We start from the raw sequence: 18,888 nt of genomic DNA, 5'->3' as shown, positions 1-18,888 counted from the left end.
GCTGGTTTAAAAGAAAGCACATGTACTGTAGTATGATGTGCTGCCAATGACCTGCTCATCAAAACGTTTCATTAATCTTCCTTTCAGCTCAAGCCCATACGTTATGTGTAGTGTTCCATTATATCACTTAAACTCCTGTCAGATGAAATTTAACGTGATGTCAACTTGTGGCTTTAATCTTTTCTTCTTTTATCCGCTGGACGAAATTAAAATCTAGTTTCTCATTAATCTTATCTTTGGAGCCCGCAGCGTTGAGGGACAGTTCTCTGCCCCCTGCTGTGTTTTCATACAGACCGTATTCCTGTAGTTGATGGATGCAGGTTATTGCAGATATGACACAAAGCATTTAGTCATGGATTCAGCCACAGCAGGAGGTCAGACAGCAAGTTGGGCTTTCGCTGGTTTTGCTGTAGTCTAATGTGAACGATGATTTCAGGAATGCTCCGATGTATAAGATAAAAACAGATTTGCAACAGAATATGTAGAAAGACAAGGTCAGGGTAATAAACTGAAACATTTCTACTCTTCATTTACATGTGAAAGTCGTTGAATTTCTACCTAACTGAGGTGTGTAAGTATTTCAGTTTGAATCTTGTCATTAGTCAATCGAGTAGATCGCTACGTTGCTTAGAAGGTTTTGTTAGTTCTAGTAAAACTGTAACATGGAACCTGAGGAAACAAGATCCAAGAGAGTGCGTGTGAGAAGAGGTTTGGTGAAAGAGTAGAAGAACAAGTGAGGGACTTTGTTTGCATTCCCACATAGTGTTTATATCACTGGTGTGGCACGCAGTGCAGCCCTGCTCTCTAGGACTGAGTGCAGGTCTGCAGGAGAAAGGTGTGTGTGCATTTGTATATGTGTGTGCGCGCAAGACTATCTGTGATGAATTATTCTTTCTAGGATTTAGTACAAATTTCTAACAGCAAAGTGAGCAAAGGGGTTAAGGAAGAAAGGATTTTTACTCACAAGTATTCAACAAAGACCATATTTCCCTCAGTCTGTGTGAGTATGTTATAAACCAGACAGAAGTCCTGAGAACAAGGAAACTTTAGGCATTGACTGAACAAAAATAAATACTGCAAAATGCACTGACAGCTGCTCTTTTTCCTCAGGTGAACCACATTTGTACCAGAATAAATCCAACATAACTACCAGCCTACAACAACACAGCTGCAACAGCAAAAGTCTGCCAGCCCATTCCTGTGGTGTCAGGGTCCAGGGGGTGTCGAGAGAGAGCTGACCCCCGATGTACAGCAAATAAAACTGATTTACAGCTGCTCCGCTGGCTTCACCACACTTTATAAAACTGTCCTGAGCAGAGTTACGACCCCCAGGTAACACATCTTCAGACCCACACTCAGGGCACATATAAACACATACAGTACTTAAAGGCACACACTCACCCCTACACACACCCACACACAATCACACGCATGAAAATGAGAATATTGCTCAGAAGTAGTCTCATGGACATGCTAGCACAGACATTAACACAGACATGTGCAGAAAAGCAAAAACAAACCTTTTAAGGGAAAGAAAAAGATTCACATAAAATAACTATGTCGGACATTTTTAAGACCCCACTGTATGATTTAAACACATGAGCATGTGTTGTTGTTACTGCTGATAGATGGCATTTTAAATTACATATTCACTTAAATCCACAATGTTCCTTACATTAGTGTTACATAGTTTCTTTTACCGTACCAAGGCATTCAATAAAATTGAGATCAACCAAATACTGTAAATATGTGTGGAAACAGACAGAAGACGAGGGCGGAGTGAGAGAAGTTCACATTACTTGCATGTTTACATGAGGGTGAGTTTTGCCTGCTCGGCAGTGCCATGCTCCAGGGGTGTTGAGCAAAGTGGAGGTCCCAGCATGTGGAAGGGGGTAGAGTGCAAAAAAAAAAGGAAGAGTAACATGCTGGTGGATGCAGCACTTCTGTGTTTCATCACACTAATCTCACGCAGAAAGCTGTCTTTATCATTCTGTCTCTGCTACTGTTTGGGCACATACGGGGGCAACGAAATTCAGCCCCCACTGTAAGAAGAACAGTAAAAAAAAAAGATTTTATGGAAATCAGGCTTCTACACTAATACCTATTTTAGTTGTTTTCAAGGCTTTAACAGCAGGGTTGTCACAATCCAGGTACACTGCAAAAAAGGGATTTAAAAAAGTGAATTATCAACAAGTAAAAAAAAAAAATAATATTGTTAAGCTTGTTTTGAATATTAACCTTGTATCCTTTAAATATATTATAGCTTACTGCTTGCCAATAACATACTCCAGCCAATTGAGCTTGAAATAACCACTAACTCGGCACAAAATATTTCTACTTGAAGCAACAGGATAATTACCTTAAATGTAGGAAAACCTGTCTAGTGTTAAGGAATTTCAGGCTTTCAACAGTAGTACTTTAAAAAAAAAGAAAAAGGGAAAAACACACAAAAATTAAATAGTTCAACCTCATGTCAAATGCTTTTGCCCAAAACAAGATGAACTGATGAAATTCAAGAAGATTTTTCTTGTTTACATAAGTACTAGCTATAAATACAAGTCCGAAGCAAAAGAAAAAAAAAGTCCTAGTTGTATTTATTATGGTATATGGTGTCTAATCTGTGACTAGGCCAAGTGCTGCAAAATTTAAAAAAAACAAAAAACTTCTGTACCCAGGATATAATCTGTTATTATCTCTGCAGAACTACGACCAGTATCACATCCAATACCCTGAACGCTGTTCAGTTCCAAAAAAACACACAAAGTAATATTCTTCAGTTCTTGAGGGTCGGTGCTAATTATGAGATGACTATGTGTGAGTGGAACTGATAAGACAGTGATGAACCTGAACCTATTAGTGCGAGGGCTGAACTCCTCTATGAGGAGATTGTACAGAGCTGTGTCAACCTCCCACCACCACATGCAGAAATGCTGCACATGCATTCATACTAAAACACAATCCTCACGTTAAAATAAAAACCAAAAAAATAAATGTATTTGTTCTGGCATTATCTCAGTTATGACAGTTATACAGACTCAGCTGCCACACAGCTGGACACATTTGTCCTCCGCTGCTTGTCTTTCTCTGTGGGTAAAAGGCAAGGACTTTAACTCCTGCCACTCTCTCCCCTCGACTGCCTTACTCTTCAACCCTGTGCTGACATCCACTGACACTGAGCAGATGTGTTGTGTCTTATCTCGTCCTGACCTGGAGCTCCTCAGGAGAGCATCTGACAAAAAAAAAAAAAAAGTTCAACTTGAATTTGATTTTCAGAGCAGCTTGAGGCTGTGTCCAATGAAAGGTATCATATGGATCTGTTTAAGTTGGAGGTTATCTCACAGAGTTAATGACATAAGTAGAACAATGCTACCTTAGACGTTCTTCTTCTTTAAATAAGTTTGTGACGCCCCATGATTCAGTCACACTATTTCAGCAGCAGCTGATCATAATAAAATGTTGGTGCTGAGACTAAGCAGATGTGCTGCATGTTATCTCGTCATGTTACACTGCTACCAAAAGTCCAGCCCTCACTCTGTGCAGGACCCTGCCTGCATGCTGCCCTCCTCTGTGGCTCTCTGATTAACAGCAGCTGTCAGCGCAACAAAGGGACGACTATTATTAACTATTAACTTTCTGGCGGGCGACACAGAACTCTTTTACTTCTGTCTCTTCCTCACGCAGCTTCCTTTTGGACACAATCTATACAGTACTCCATGTGTATGTGGGTCACCTTGTCCTCACTTCTCCTACCAGTCAAACTCAGTGTGATGCAGTCTGCGGCCCATTAGAAACCAGCAGTGAGATGTGATCCTGGAATTAAAGTTGGTTCAGACTGGGTCACTGCAGATAGACAGAGAGTGGTGTGGAGTCAGCAGTAAGAGGGAAGAAAGGAAAAGAAATACTACAGAGTGGATACTATTGTACTAGTAGCCTATGCAAGTGTTTATTATCAAATGGAGGAGCATGCTAATGTAGCATTGTATGGATTTATGTTGATTCTGAAAATATAAATAAAAAATATGGGAAATTCGCACTAATGTGACCCAGTGTCTACAGAATATAAATGAGCTGATCCGACAAGAAAACTGTCACAAACTACAATTTACGCTAACTGTGGCTAATCAAAGACAACCTGGTGTCTAGAAATGAACCAAACATGAGAGCTCTTCTCAGGTACAGGTGCAGCAGCTATTTTGTTTCAAACAGAGCAAACTGTCATCCCCTCTGATGTGGGGAGGGAAGGGGAGAGAGAGGGATGAAGCCACCAGGAGACAGGAACCTTCAACACTGTTATGGTTTGACAATAGATTATTTCTCCCTGGCCAAACAGTTGGTTTGTGTGCAGCCAAAGTTTGGAAGTTTGGTGTTTCTCTGTATCTCTCCCTCCTCCTCACCCCTTTCCTCCCCTTCTGTTTGCAGACAGACTGACATCACACTGGCTCTGTGATCTGACCTTGCGCTGACCTGGGCCAGTATCTGGTTCACCTGTCCAGAGGGGATCTCCACATCATACAGCCAGGTCATTACTCTTTATCATTGTCATCTTGTGACTGTGCACTGAGCTAAATATGAAAAATTATCAATATTTATTTATAAAAACTTTTATGACAAGTTAATGACGTAGGACATCTTTACACCACTCCTCTTCTTCTGTGTTGGTCTGTAAAGTGCAGGTGGATGGTATGCATTTCTGAGATGGACAGGGTAAAAGAAAGACCCAGGAGTGGGGTCTGTGGGGGGAGGGGTGATGATCAGAAATGGCCCTTTTGCTCCCTCCTGTGGGCAAAATGGTCCAATATAACCCATCAACGGTTTTGTCAGGATTCCAATACAAATACAGTAAAATACTGCGATAAAAAACACATAACTCAATAGCACAAAATGAATAGAGTTGGTCAGTAGTGCACCTTAAGGCCAGTTGTCTATTGTCTTCTGCACATTGATAAGATACTCATGTTAGCTGTAGTCATTTACAGCAGCACTAAAACAATGATTTTACCCACACTGCTAACTTCTAATGTTCAGTTTTGTAGAACTCTCATCTGTTTTACTCAGATGAATACAACCAAGTGCATTTAGGGTAACGTAACATTTTGGACAACTGTAAGTGAGAATTCTCAGCAATATATCCGACCTGGTCATGAGAAGATCTGTGGGAATCCTGTAGGTTCTGATGAGATCCACATGGAATTTCTGACACGTTTCTCAAATTAGTAATTTTAAAAATGTTCCCTTGTATTTGTATTCCTAAAACTCATAATGTAAACATCCAATGAGGATTTTTTTTAAATGTTCGACCTTTTGGTCAGACTTTACAGTGGAGAGAGCAGCTCACAGCCGTCACCTCTGCACGACACCCATCCATCCACCGCCGTAACAGGAGTGCATCGGAATGACCGTCCGTGCACTTGCCACAACAAAAGGTCATGGAGAATGTGTGTGTGCGTATTTCATGACAGGGACTTCTTTGGTTTGGTCTACTTAGCCTCTGTCCTCTCATCAAAGGACACAGGTGAGAGCAGCTTTGTGGATCCTCACTTCTCATGTTTCCTTTTCAGCTCAGGGAGTGCACATCAAAGACCCTGGCTTACAGAGTACAAATACACACACACACATATCATAAAATATGTATATATATATTTATATATCTTAGCACTAAATCCAGAACCACACCGTTATCTGTGAGACTGCAAGATTACAGATACTTTTTTTTCTGAGAAGGGATAGGGGAAGAAAGGTGAACTGATCTAATGAGAAGTGATAAACTAAGCCTCATTTTAAAGCCATATTTATCCAGTATATATGGACCATCATTGTTTTAAATCAAAGCCTTATTCTCCTGTACACCGTTGCCAAAACAGGAATAGAAGAGGCTATAAAAATGAACATTTATGGACTCCAGGCATCTAGAGTAGCTAAGTACGGCCTGTGGACATTGCTCATCTGGTCCATATATAGAACAGTATCGAGCTGCCAACCGCTCAGAATTTAAGAGTGTTTCCCTCTTCTGGACCTGCATGAAGGAGACCTGTCAGACACTGCTAGCTAGCCAGTGGAGTAATGCTGGTGCTGTAGACCAGCAGCCAGTGTTTCCTTGACAAACAGTTTGCAAATACAAATATGTAATATAGAGTAATAATAATGTAATAATAGACCAGCAGAGAACATGTTAAAAATCATGTTGAGGGGTTACATCATATCCTGAGCTGATGACGACCTTTGACTGCTCTGGTGCAGTACATTGACTGCTGAAAAAAGATTGTGGCGGAAAATCCGACAAGGTGACTCATCACCTGAGTCTCACGTCACACAGCAGTACTTGTGTATTTGTTCAGATCTGTACACATGCAGCTGCACAGTTTTCTGGGAAATTTGCCTGATCTGTGCCCAAAGTTGACTGACCTTTTTCAACAGCACAAAGTTGTTATTATTTTATACTGCGCCTAAAAGTACTTGAATTAATAAACAATATATATAATCAAAAATAAAATATAATGTAATGCAATTTTTGAGCAATTAATGGTTAATGCACAGATATATTTTCAATTCAAATTGAACCCAGTACACCTGGAACTGAGACATAATGTTAATGATTAAAAAAATCTAAATTATATTTGTTTTCAAAATAACTTCGTAAAATCGTAACTTGCCAACTAATTAATAAATGAAAAATCCTCCAAAAAAGGCGATTGTCTGTGGAACAAACAGTCCAACATGTCATTAATACAGTGTGCTCAGAGAAACTGAATGATCAATCATCCCTGTTCTTGATCTTTTATTATAAAATCAAACAGTCCAACATTTGTTGGACTGTTCCACCAGTTACCCCTGCAGGTATATGGCTTAGATCACAAAGCCGGGTTTTCTTCTGTCCACATATATCATATGTCTTATTAAATGCAAACTAAATCCATAACTGTAACGTTCAGGATCATCTGTGTTTTCATGGCTGTCTCAGTTACAAGTGAAGGAATGCAGTTTTTCTCAGTGGTTCCAACACAATAACACATCATCAGTTTATTTATTTTTGTCACTAATCATAGGCACTGAAACAGGAGAGTTGTCAGTCTATGTTGAAGAAATCTAATATTCCAACTTACACGCATGATATTATTCACCGTATGATGACATAAACCCGAACCTAAATAGTATTTTCTTTCTGTTTTCTTTTTTATTCACCTTCTATTACAGTTCTTTTACCCCGCCTAAGAGTTGAAGTTAAAGTAAACTGAGACAGTTTTTCCTGTATGAGGTCAGCTGAAATTATTTCATATTATGTGTATGTGCAGTTTGTTTCTACACATATACTCAAACCTGCTGCCAATGTTGGCGTCTTGGCACAGCCATCGCTACGAAAATAAGCCCTAAACAATACAGCATCTGCTGGCCCAGCTTGATGCTGCAGTGGGATTAGCTTACTTCATTACCAAACATAACGTTCAGTCAGTCTTCAGGAATGACTGCTGAAAGGAACCAGAACCTGCTGCTTAAAAGGAGCCATAACAAGCTCTGGGCCGCAGCACAGTCACAGTCATACAACATTCTCATCAGGAGCAGGAGCTGAACTGTTAGTTGAAGGAACAAAAACTGAGACAATATGTGGCGGGAAAAATTTGGAAAATATATTTAGACTAAACAAGAGCCAGTGGGTGAGCAGATGGATGGATGGATAGATGGATAGAGTTTTAGGTTAGGGTTAGGATTTAACTGATTATGCCATTGGAAGCCGTATGAATGTCCCAAAAGATGTCCCAAAAGAAAAAGCTTTACAAGTCTCTCCCTCTCCCTCTCTCCTCCCCTGTCAGTGTGTACATGTGTACCCTCCCTCACATTTTTGCCTATATAACAGGCCCCCAATTTCTTCCAATGTTTCTCCAAGGGGCAATTCACAAACTGTATATCCATCACTCAAATGGTCATTAAATCACTGTCCTTACATCGCTGCTACCTGGATCTGGATCTGATTTCCAGCTAAAGGTGTTAAAGGACACATACTTCAGCCCATTACTTTGTGGATCTGGGCTTTTGCTATCTAATAACAGACTCACTGTAGTGTTTTAGGGCCCACTGCCAAGTCGTTACTGTCAACTTACTCAAATGAATGAGAACAGGTGAGCACTACAAAACTGTTTCAATAATTGAATAGGTGAGTTCGCTCTTGTTTCTTTCAAATACACTTGAGAATCCTCACTGTGTTTTGTTCAGATACAGAGTTTGATCTTTTGAGGCTGAAGCAGCTCACCTGCTCAGGATTATCCAAGGTTAACAGAGTCAGAGGTCACACAGGACAAAGACACTTTCACACATTTGCCTGTACTGACTAATAGTAAATCACCTTAATGAGAAGGATCTTTTTTCTTTTTGTTTTACTGCTGCCTTCATGTCCTACTCCTGAGCGGAGCTTGTTTTTTTTTGGTAGTAATTCTACATTTCCTAGCAAAAACAATGATTTCATGCACAACTGCTTTATTATGGACCCAACAATTACCTTGTATTGTATGGTCTTCATAAAACTGCTTAAAAACAATATTTGATTAGTAAAACCTAGCATAGCATAAACAACCTAACAACACTTTCTTGCATTTTATAACAATTACATAAGCATAAAATGGCAGCTTTTGTTTTAAAGATTTAGCAAGTTCTTAATAATTACTGTAACTAACATTTCTAATACCAAAATCATATAAACTGTATTACTTTAAAGAAAATCATTTTCCCAAATGGCATAGAGACAGGGTCCTAACACCAGCCCACCACAGAGACATCTGCCTTGTACTGTGCACACATTCCCAACATTTGTTTAGTGACATCTTAACAGTGGAAAAATATACCTCACTTCTGGGAACACGGCATCAGTGCTGATGCTGTTGTGAAAAAGCAGTCAGGTACTGGAGTGTGTGCCAAGAAAGTGAAGAGCATCTAAAGTTCCCTCACTGCATCCAAGCCAGTTCCTTCTGATGTAATGCCCCCCGTCCCACCCCCACCCATCACTACACCAAGACCACTTTCAGTGCTGGCAGCCAATAAGACTCAGTCCCATGCTGCCTACATGGCATGTCTGTTTTTTATTAAAGGTTGGACCTTTTTCCCCCTCATTACACAAATGTTCCTTTTTTTCTGAAATAACCATATCATGATAAATGACTGCTGGAGGCACACACAGCGCTACATTGCAGGCACATGAACCTTTGATGAAGAACGAAGGGATGAGAGGTGTGAGGCTGGTGACGGGAAAGAGGGATGAAGTCCTATTTTTCTTCCTTAAATGTAAAGGTTCCCCAGAGACTATTTCAATAAGTCATCAAAAAGTAAATTGCTCGGTTTATTTGACTGAACGCAGAGTGGCTTTCAAGAAAAATTACTTCAGTTCTTATGAAGTTGGAAAGGAATTTCTCGCCCCACTTCCTCCCAGTAGTATAAGTGTACCTTTGCATGTGGTGTTGATCTTGATGTGTGCAGCAGTGTGGTGGAGACCTGCTCCGACAGTTTTGTATCTAAGGGCTTTTTACAAAAATGTCAAATTTACCAAAACGACGAATGGTGCATGGTAGCGGTCATAGTTAAAGCCTGTTTTCTGCCTCCTGTAAGCTGCAGGATCTGTGTTGACTGTTCAGATCATGGTCCAGTCCAGCAGCATGTGAAACACATGTAGTCTGTTCCCAGTATGAGGTGGGCTTTTCCGTGAAATGCCACCGGTGGAACACCTGCCAGTCATGCTTAACATGGCTGCTGTTTGGAAATCGTCCATTTATCTGAAAATACCTCCGCATTTTATTGATGCACCGCTAGATGTTCACAATGGATTACAGTGTATCCGTTCAATTCAACAGCTGTATTACCTTTATAAAAGATGAAACCTGCTCTTGAAGAATTATAGATGATTATTAGTATTATTATTAGTAGTAGTAGTATTTTTCCATGAAAGTATAAAAGTGTCACGGTGATTTGTGAACATTGGTATCACAGCAACAGAAAACAAGAAACAGTTTGTGTACATTTTCCATAAACTTTTATACCAAAAGCCAGTGAAGTCCACTTTTCCTGACACATGCCTAACTGTGTTGCTCAATGGTGAAAAAGTTAGCTTCAATAAACCCAATTTACGCAGAGATCTGTTTGTCATAATTTAAGGGGGAAATGCATGATATTACTTTTTTAGACAAAAATGAGACACATTTCACCAGCATGTTGTTCTCTGGGCAGCTCTAAATGCTGCATGGATGGAATTCAATGTTGGTCCTGGCCTATGCCAAGCCTAAAAGCTGTAACAACAAATACAAGCACTAACTCAAATCTGCAGGGATTATTTGGTTTGACTTCACTGTCTGGCAAAGCTTTTCTGCCAGTTGGAGTGGTGGAGAAGGAAACAGATTTAAGAATGTTCTTCATTTGGGTTCTTTTTATCATCTCTATTTATCTTTTATTTTATATAGTTTAAAAAATCATGTGTCAAATAAAAAGAAAACAAAACAAAATAATGAATTGCATGATCTGAAAATTCTCCAATATTTTTCATTTACAGATAGAGAGATGGACGTTTCTGGATTTTATTTATCTTTTAACAGTAAAAATCTGAATTACATTGAAACAAAAACAGTTTTGTGGATTTAGATTATACCAATAAGCCTAATTTTGGCATGTTTAACACAAAGAGCATTTAGATTCTCTAAAACTAAAGAGAGATCCATAGCTCAAACAACAATGTGTCATATTTTGAAATTTTGGAGATACTAATGCTTTGTTCTAGAGCAAAGGTTCCTACAGTGGGGGGTGAGCCCCCTAAGAGATGCTGAGCTATTGCAAATTGTCACAGCAAGGCAAATTAGTTTACTTTCAATATTTTATCGATTTCTGTAATTTGTTCCACAGCAGGGAAAATAATAATGTTTTCATTCCCTTTGTTCAATGAGAATGGTCGTCTGGTAGGAATTAGAGGTCATTTCATTTTTAAAGGAAAGGAATTGTCCAATCTTAAAAGGAGGGAGGGGAGGGGGATTCAGCAAAAATGTTTTGGAACCACTGTGAAAGACAGACAATATCTTTCGCAGTATCTCAATGGACAAATAAATAGCTAAAGATGAAGAGAGTCTGAGAGAAATAGCAGACCTGCTGTGGTTTTTAGTTTGTGGGATTGTGTTTAAGTCAGAAGGCTGAGCTAAAGAATGGTAAAAGTGTGCTGGAGGCTGATGATGCACCCCACTGCCCCTAGAGCGGATAGTAGAAGGTCCTAGAACCTAAGATTAAGTTGAATGAACATGTCATATAATGGTACTCCACTATATGAGAGTGGTCGTCTGAGAGAAGTTGCAGGAAGTTTGACCCACTTCCTTCATCAAAACGATAGTCATATTACATTTTGGGTTTTAAAAACAAGTCATCGTACAGTTAAAGGTAAATAAGATTAAATTTCCCACCACGGTTTTGGAAAGATAACGTAGGACACTGTAACATGCTCAGATCCATCTTCAGCAGGCTCACCTGTGCACACAGGACAGGTGTGAGTGTGTTGATAGCCACTAATAGGGGTGTAATAGTCTCCACAGGTCTCAGGGCAGAACACATCTGAGTTTCGTGCGTACATCCTGGCCCTCACTAACACATACCCCCATGGATATCACATTCCACTCAGCTAAAGAACCGTGAGAGTGGTGGGTGCGACAAACTAAGGCCGGGACCCTGACAACACACGAGTACCCTTACACCTCGATCAGGCCCTCCCAAGAGGCGCTGAGGTGCATCGCTGAAATTCAAGCAGCACACTGTAACTGCTGAGAGGCAGAGCAGCTCATCCTTAAAGATGCAATTTCTCAGGGAGCAAGGTGACGCGGGGGATGCAGGGATGGAAAGTGACGGAAAGTGACAGATGAAGCCTTCAAAAACACGGAATAAATGTCGAAATCATCAAACTGCTGGGACTTTAATTTATTAGTATTTTAATGGCAGAGGCAGGAGCTGGGAAGGAAAACAGTAGTTGGCCGTGAATCGAATGAAAAAGTCAAATTTGAAAACAGCTGCAAATGTGTCACGCAAAGCACAGAGAATATGAACATTTCCTTTCTGTAAAGTTCTTCCTGTGTTCACAGATATTTCCTTTGGCAGCTCCAGCTTCCTACCAATTTACAAATGAGTGCAAGTCTGATGGGACAGGAGGCTGTTTTTTTGCCCATTAGTGTGAATGTCAGTACGAGGGTGTGTGTCTGTACTACCGACCTGGCCAGGTTGTTTCCATGTCTTTAAGCCAGTGCAATATAGGGCTGGCTCACCACATTTTTTATGAAACTACTATATAAAAATATAAATTAATTATAACTGCTACATCCTTAGTCGTGCCTTATATTTGGCCCAGTTAGAGAAATTACAATTTTATGAGCCGCACCAGACCAAAATAGGAAATGTGTCGAGAATTACTATGTTTGCCATTTGGCAGTGTGTGTGTGTCTGTGTGTGCGTGTGTGTGTCTGCTTGGCAGTTAAGAGTCATTAAAAGAGGGTGTGAGGGAGCCATCCAGTGGTTTCTAATCACTAATGAAAAACAGCACTGACAACTGCAAGAGATCACAAATACTCACAGACAGTGTAAACACGACATGGAGCACATGTGTATCCATTCAGAAACACCCATTCACTGTTTCCCTTTGGCTTGTTGCTCCTTATGGGTGCAAATGCTGTTTTTACCCTTTTTCTGTGTCCCAACAAATGTGATAAGCCTAAGTATACAAATAAAGACATGCACGCACAGAGAAGCTCTTTGTTTTGTACTCTGGTTAACCAAAATCAAAACAAAACAAAATGTGATTTCTCTCAAAAATGCTTCTAATTACATGGCACTCATACGCAAAAGTTAAATAAAATCAGGGGTTTTACCAACAATGAGGGGTCCGTTTGCATATAAGACACTAGGAAGCCATCTTCTGTAGTGACCAAACTCTCTCAACTTTTTTTTTCATTTCTTTATTTTTTTTGACTTGGGTTTCCCCCTCGTGTATTTTACTGTTGTTTTTTTTCATTGTATAGTATTGATTCCAATAAGTGTATGTTGTGTTCAATTAGACTCATTGAATCCTCCTGTGTGGTATTGGCAGGCCAGCAAGTCAGACATGGCAGTGGTGGGTGGTCTGTGAGTAGGTGAAAGATGGGTGAGGACATTTTGTGACAAGTCGTTCAGTCACCCTGTTTGCTTCCTGAGCCAATAACCGTGGTCTCTTCCAGGCCACAATCATAAAGAGGATGTTTTTGGTCAGAGCTGATCTGCACTTTCTCAGCCAAAACTCTATCACTTCAAAAGCTTAGCCCCTGAACTGTTTGTTTACCAGCTGCACAGCAATGACAGAATTACAAACAGTGTGTCGACTGCAGTACAGATCTTCTGAGCATTGTATTTGACACTCCGACAGGCACTGGGTTCTAGCAGTAGTAAAAGCATTTCTTTCTCACTGTAATCCGTTGTATTATTATTAAACATTGTTCTTGGTTTTTAACAGCAGCCTTGTTTTAATCTTTGGTCTTCCTCGTCTACCCTCTTCTGAGCAAGGCTTGAGTTTCACACAGCTGTGTAAGGTGGGACCAATGTGGTGATTTGTAGCTCCGTAATGCCACTGCCACTGCTCTGCCTCTCCTCCCAGACATTGAGATAACAGCTCTCACCTTACCTCCTTCAACAACTAAAAGGGCCACAGGGGGCGTCAGGGGTGTGTGAGGGCACCAGGGTGACCTGAGGGCACATGAGGCAAGAAGAGACGAGGAGGAGGATGTGCAGGTGTCTAAACACCCTGGGTTGTTAACAGGTGCCCTGCACCTGTGCCACACGTGCGCAGGCATTTACATGCACACACCATGTATATCTGTGTGTTACCACTGAAACAGTTATATAAAAGCTGGGTTCTAATCTCTCTATGGACTTACTCAGTTGTTCTTCACCTGCAACCATTATTTTGAGTCTTCTTTTGGTAAATATTGAGTCTGACATGAACCTCCACCAAAATCAGGTTCTGGTAACCTGTAACAAGACACCTATTATAGATTCATTTACGTTATTTAACTGTGTATTTCTAATTAGTGTTTTGTTGTTTTTTTTAAATAATTTTGAACAGTTTTATATTTCGGAATAAGCAGCAAACCTGCCATACTAAAATGAATATACTTCTCTAGGGAAATACTTTTTTTTGGATAAATTAATATAATTACATATAAATTTAAATTTAAACAATTATATTTTGAATACCGTAGAAAACATTTTGAAGTAACAGTTATCAAGTGTTTATCTTTTTTCTTGTCAAACAAACAAAAAACGTTGAGATTCTTAGGTGAGTCTAATGTTAATTTTGTGCAAACTAAGCTTTTTCCTTGTAGGTGGTTGATTCAACAGCTGGAGTTTTCTTTCAGATTGAAGGCAGAAGGGAGTTTAATCAGGAGCCACTGTTCCAAAAGAGTGGCCTTCATCTGCCACAGGGAGTTAGCTGTTTAAGAAGTACTCCCCTAAAGGTGACATGGATGGGGAGGTAAAACACAGGGGTGAGGCATCTGGTGAGGGTGGGAGATTTGGAAGTTACATTTTGTTCAAACTGTCATTAAAAGACATCAGTAAACAGCTCTGTTGCAGTAAGCATCCAACATAAATCAAAACCAGATTCATCAAGTACATATGAGTGTATGTTCTCTCACACACACACAGATTTTGCTCAACGTCTGGACAGCATTATATGGTGAAGAGAGGAATCCCTCTCCGGTCCCAGCCCCACCTAATTATAGTCTGCATCAGTAAAGACTGTGAGCTCTCATGAACACAGTTAATCACTATAATGTGGCTGAGAAAACACACAAACACACATGCATGCAAGCACACATAAACATTTCTGCTCCAGTATGGTGCCGTCAAACATCCGTGTCGTCTGTTGTGGCAAACAGCACTTACTATAAATGTTACAAAAATGAAAAAAAAAAAAAGTCGGAAGACGTGCAGAACACAGTGTCATCGTGGACGTCTCTGCACTATCATCTGATTAACTTGATAATGACAGCCGACTAAAGCACACTGTGGGAACCGTAAACAAAAATGTTCCACAAACAATAGCAAGCTGGGTTTCATGTGATGAACCCTAAAACCCTGTGCCTGTGAACGGAGCAAACAGGGAAGTGTGGTAGAGCAGCAAATCCCCAAATGATAAACAGAGAACGGGCTTAATGTACATACAGGTTTGTTGAGTTGTCCTCTGAAGACAAATAATGAACTTGGCTGCATGTAAACTGTGGTTGGGAAAAACAAAGGCTGCTGATTAAATGCAGTGGATTTTGCCTGCACAGATGCCTGTCTGTCTTAGTGAGATTCTTATGCTTGTTTTGTAGACAACTATAATAACACTTGTAGATTTGGTTATAAAATTAATTAAAATCTGAATGATGGATGATTGATCAAAAACAAAGCAACATATCCTTAAAATATATACTATATTTTACAGATACAAAGCTGCAGTTTACATTTTGATATTGCAAACCTCAGCTGATAGAAAACCCAAGCCATATATTTCCTTATAAAGAAAAGCATTTTTTTAAAGTCAGTTCCACAGTTTATTTTTTCCTACCTGTTTTTTCCTATCTGTTTTGGTGCAGAAAATTCAACATACGTTTATGTGATTGAAAATCAATAATTATCTCCAACTGTCCATTTATAATTCCTTCCTAATTAGTTATTAATTAGTCTAAGGAGCAAAACATTTCAATCGTATTTTTCATTTCATGTTTAAATGCTGTTTTCAGTGTTGTCACTAATGATGTTGCCTAATGTTTCTTATTTTTGCTTCTGTGACTTTTTTTAGCCAATTGTCACTGACCTCAGAGTGAGAATTAAGGTGAGACATTGTTTGCTGCACTTAGTCATAAACACTTTAAATCCTGAATCTTAAAACAGAATGTTTTAAATAGGAGAACCCTCATTCATCATGTTAAATTAAGAAAAACTCATTTATTTGCAAAGAAAGAAGTACAAAGCATAAAAAGATTAAAAGTGGGGTACATTTTAAAAAGCATAATGATGCATTATAAGTTACAAGAATGTGTTTTTTGTTTTTAAATCCAGGTCCAATCAAGTCCTGGTTCCTGTGTGTGGTTGACTTCTGCTGTTGCTCATGAATCGTTAGCTTCTTCTCCATTCACCTGGGGTTTGTTGTCCTCTTTGGCACCTCTCTTGTTCTGTCCACTGAAATACTTCTCTCTAAAGGCGTTGTGTCCCTGGTAGAGGCTAACGTGTGGCTCTGCCATTTGAGCTAGGCTGTCGCACTCCTGCAGAGTCAAACACACAAGAAGACACTGGGTTTTTATATGGTGCAGTATGCAGTACATTTATGGCTATTTATTTCTTTTACTTCTCTTCTGTTTAAGCAGGTGTCAGCTGCAAACAACATGTAATAACACTGTTAACATGAATGTTATCTTCGTGTCAAACTCCAATCTATTTTTCACATTTGCAGTCACTCCACTACTCCCCTTACATGATTGCATATTAGCAACATCCCATGGTTTGCATGCCTTTTCCATGTTTGCATGTCAGACCAGGGTTGTGCTGGTGTAGCTGAACAACTGTGAATCCCTACAACTAAACAGTTTGTCTTGGCCGCAAGGTAGCTGACGTTCTATGGAGGTATGAAGGAAGAAGAAGAGGTGCTGGAAGAGGAATAATGAGGAGAGCCCAGCTGGAATGATGACTCCGACGCTGGGGCCTGTAAGTTTTCAGCAACACCTCTCATTTGCATGTTTACGCTGCCAAGCAACCTAAAAAACATTTTCCGTGGCCAAAGTGGTAACAAAAGTGACAACCTAAACACACACCCAAATTAATGAAAATAATTACAGAATAACTGCAAACCAGGGGAATTTCCACAGGGTCCTAAGTATCAATCAGACAGGTGAAGGGAATGATCAACACAGATCTGATGCTAGTATGTCAGAGGGCAAGGATTTACAATATGTGAAGATTAAGGGAGGCCTTGCTGATCTTTCTTCACAGGAAACATTTCCTTTCGCGTGTCAGGTGTCATGTCAGTGTGTTCATGTTGGAGGATTCAGAGGCTTCAGACAAATGCAGAGTCAGGGATATTTGGCAGAGAGAAAAAGAGAGAGAGAGATTGAAAAAGCTGACAGTCAGACAGGATCAAACAAAGTCATGTCTGTGTGTGTACGTGTCGTACAAGGCTCTTCATGGGAACAATTTGAGGTTTCAAGAGGAATGAATGACAGATCCAAAGATGGATTGTTTTCTATGCAGTGTGTGATTAGACCATTGAGGGCCGCAGTATGAATGAGACCATCCCAGCACAGATAGTGAGTGAGAGACAGCACATCACTTTCATCCAGATGATATGTTAGACAAGACAACATACACAGTTCTGATTCCATGCATTTAGACCTTTAGTACACACTTGTTGGTGCTGTGAAACTATATATGACCTAAACCACAGATTTACAACTCTGGGTCCAATTAATTTAAGGGTAGGTCAAAAGGTTTTATGGCGTTGAAAAAAAAAAAAAACAAGTCACAAGGCTATCCCTACATACTTTTAATTCATTTCTAAACTTATCTGCAAGGAGGATTGTTTCTTCTTAGAATTCTGGGACAGTTGTTTTTCACAAAATCCCAACTGTAATCAATTTTCTTTTAGATGTATTTTCAGTTTTGTGGAAAAGGAATAACAAAAAAACGTGTTGCTTTACAGTACTAAACGAGTTTACATGGTTTCCATTTAAAAATTGTTTGAAATTTGATGTTTGGTGAGGTTTCAAACCTAAACCTAGATTATATATTATATGTGTTATGTATCTTGTTTTAGACAAATATTTACCTGTATTGGTTAACCATTAGATATATTTTAGCTAATATTTTGCAGATTTTTCTACATTTTTGGCCTTTTTTACCCATACCTTGTTAAACTCTCATTTATTTCCTGACTTGATTCCATTTATTTTATTTTTTAAATGCTAAAACCCTATTTTGAGAATCCTGGAGAGAAATATTTGCAAGTGGGTTTTGTAGTAGGTCAGGACTAATGCACACACACCTCTGGTTCCTTGATTTTTTCCATGGTGATCAGACGACGTGAGGTGTGGCTGGAGAGTGTCTGCTCACAGTTACTGATGAGCTGAAGACATGGATGGAGAGGAATCGCTGCCTCACAGTATCTAAAAAGAACACATATACAAACACACAAAGTTATTAATCAACCACCAAAAGAAAACACACGACATAATCTAATCATAATAAACCTAGACCATGAGAGAGCTGATACTGGCACAACAGACTTACTGTGTCAAAATTGCTTTTCACTACTTTCCCGATGATCCACGTCAATGTCTTTGTCTGTACAGGTCTGAGTCAGTTTCTTTACTATCTATCAAGTCCCAAAACATCTGTGTGTTTGACGAACCGCTGATAAAGCTGAGTTTCTGCCCAGAGACAAAGCTGGAAAAAGTGACCGACTTGACATATCGACTGCCATCCATGTCTGTCATCGCCAGTCAAACCTGGTTGGGAACTATTAACAGAATATGAGGTATGTGTTTGCATGCTTTTATTGGTAGCACTTTCTCTATCACGGTAGCAACAGTTTTGATTTGCACTTTACTGTTTGTCTGCTCATGTTGCCATGGCTGGATGTCTTGGTCATTACATCGACCAAGTGATGCAACCAGGAGAAAATTCTCTCCAGTCAATCAAAAATGTTACTGATGATGAGCAAAGTGGTTATAAAAATAAAAATAATAATAGTTACAAAAGAATTGCGTATAACTCCCATCTCAAATAACTTAGCTATGTCCGTTTTTGTGGTTAAAATTCAGAAAAAATGAACTTTTTTGGAAATGCCAACTTTTGAGCACACTGATATACTATACCAATAAGATC

General features: G+C 39.5%; 1 protein-coding gene and 1 long non-coding RNA gene across 2 annotated transcripts in view; one reads left to right on the top strand and one right to left on the bottom strand.

Annotated features, from left to right (window-relative positions):
* The window catches only part of LOC112487915 (uncharacterized), an 82,675-nt gene extending 77,366 nt beyond the window's left edge, over positions 1–5,309 (top strand). The window contains exons 3-4 of the long non-coding RNA XR_003051467.1: positions 1,111–1,332; positions 4,420–5,309. This is a non-coding gene — a long non-coding RNA (uncharacterized LOC112487915). The remainder of the gene's footprint in view (positions 1–1,110; positions 1,333–4,419) is intronic.
* A 9,642-nt stretch (positions 5,310–14,951) lies between these two features.
* The window catches only part of trmt11 (tRNA methyltransferase 11 homolog), an 8,807-nt gene continuing 4,870 nt past the window's right edge, over positions 14,952–18,888 (bottom strand). Inside the window, exons 12-13 of the mRNA XM_008323653.3 lie at positions 18,047–18,167; positions 14,952–16,274 (exon numbers count right to left, since the gene is read on the bottom strand). Of these exons, the coding sequence (XP_008321875.2) occupies positions 16,119–16,274; positions 18,047–18,167 (277 nt within the window). The 3' untranslated portion in view covers positions 14,952–16,118. The remainder of the gene's footprint in view (positions 16,275–18,046; positions 18,168–18,888) is intronic.

Source organism: Cynoglossus semilaevis, chromosome 13 (assembly GCF_000523025.1).
Source record: "Cynoglossus semilaevis isolate Cse_v1.0 chromosome 13, Cse_v1.0, whole genome shotgun sequence".
In the NCBI taxonomy this organism is placed as follows: Eukaryota; Metazoa; Chordata; class Actinopteri; order Pleuronectiformes; family Cynoglossidae; genus Cynoglossus; species Cynoglossus semilaevis.
This window is presented reverse-complemented; position numbering and strand designations above follow the sequence as displayed.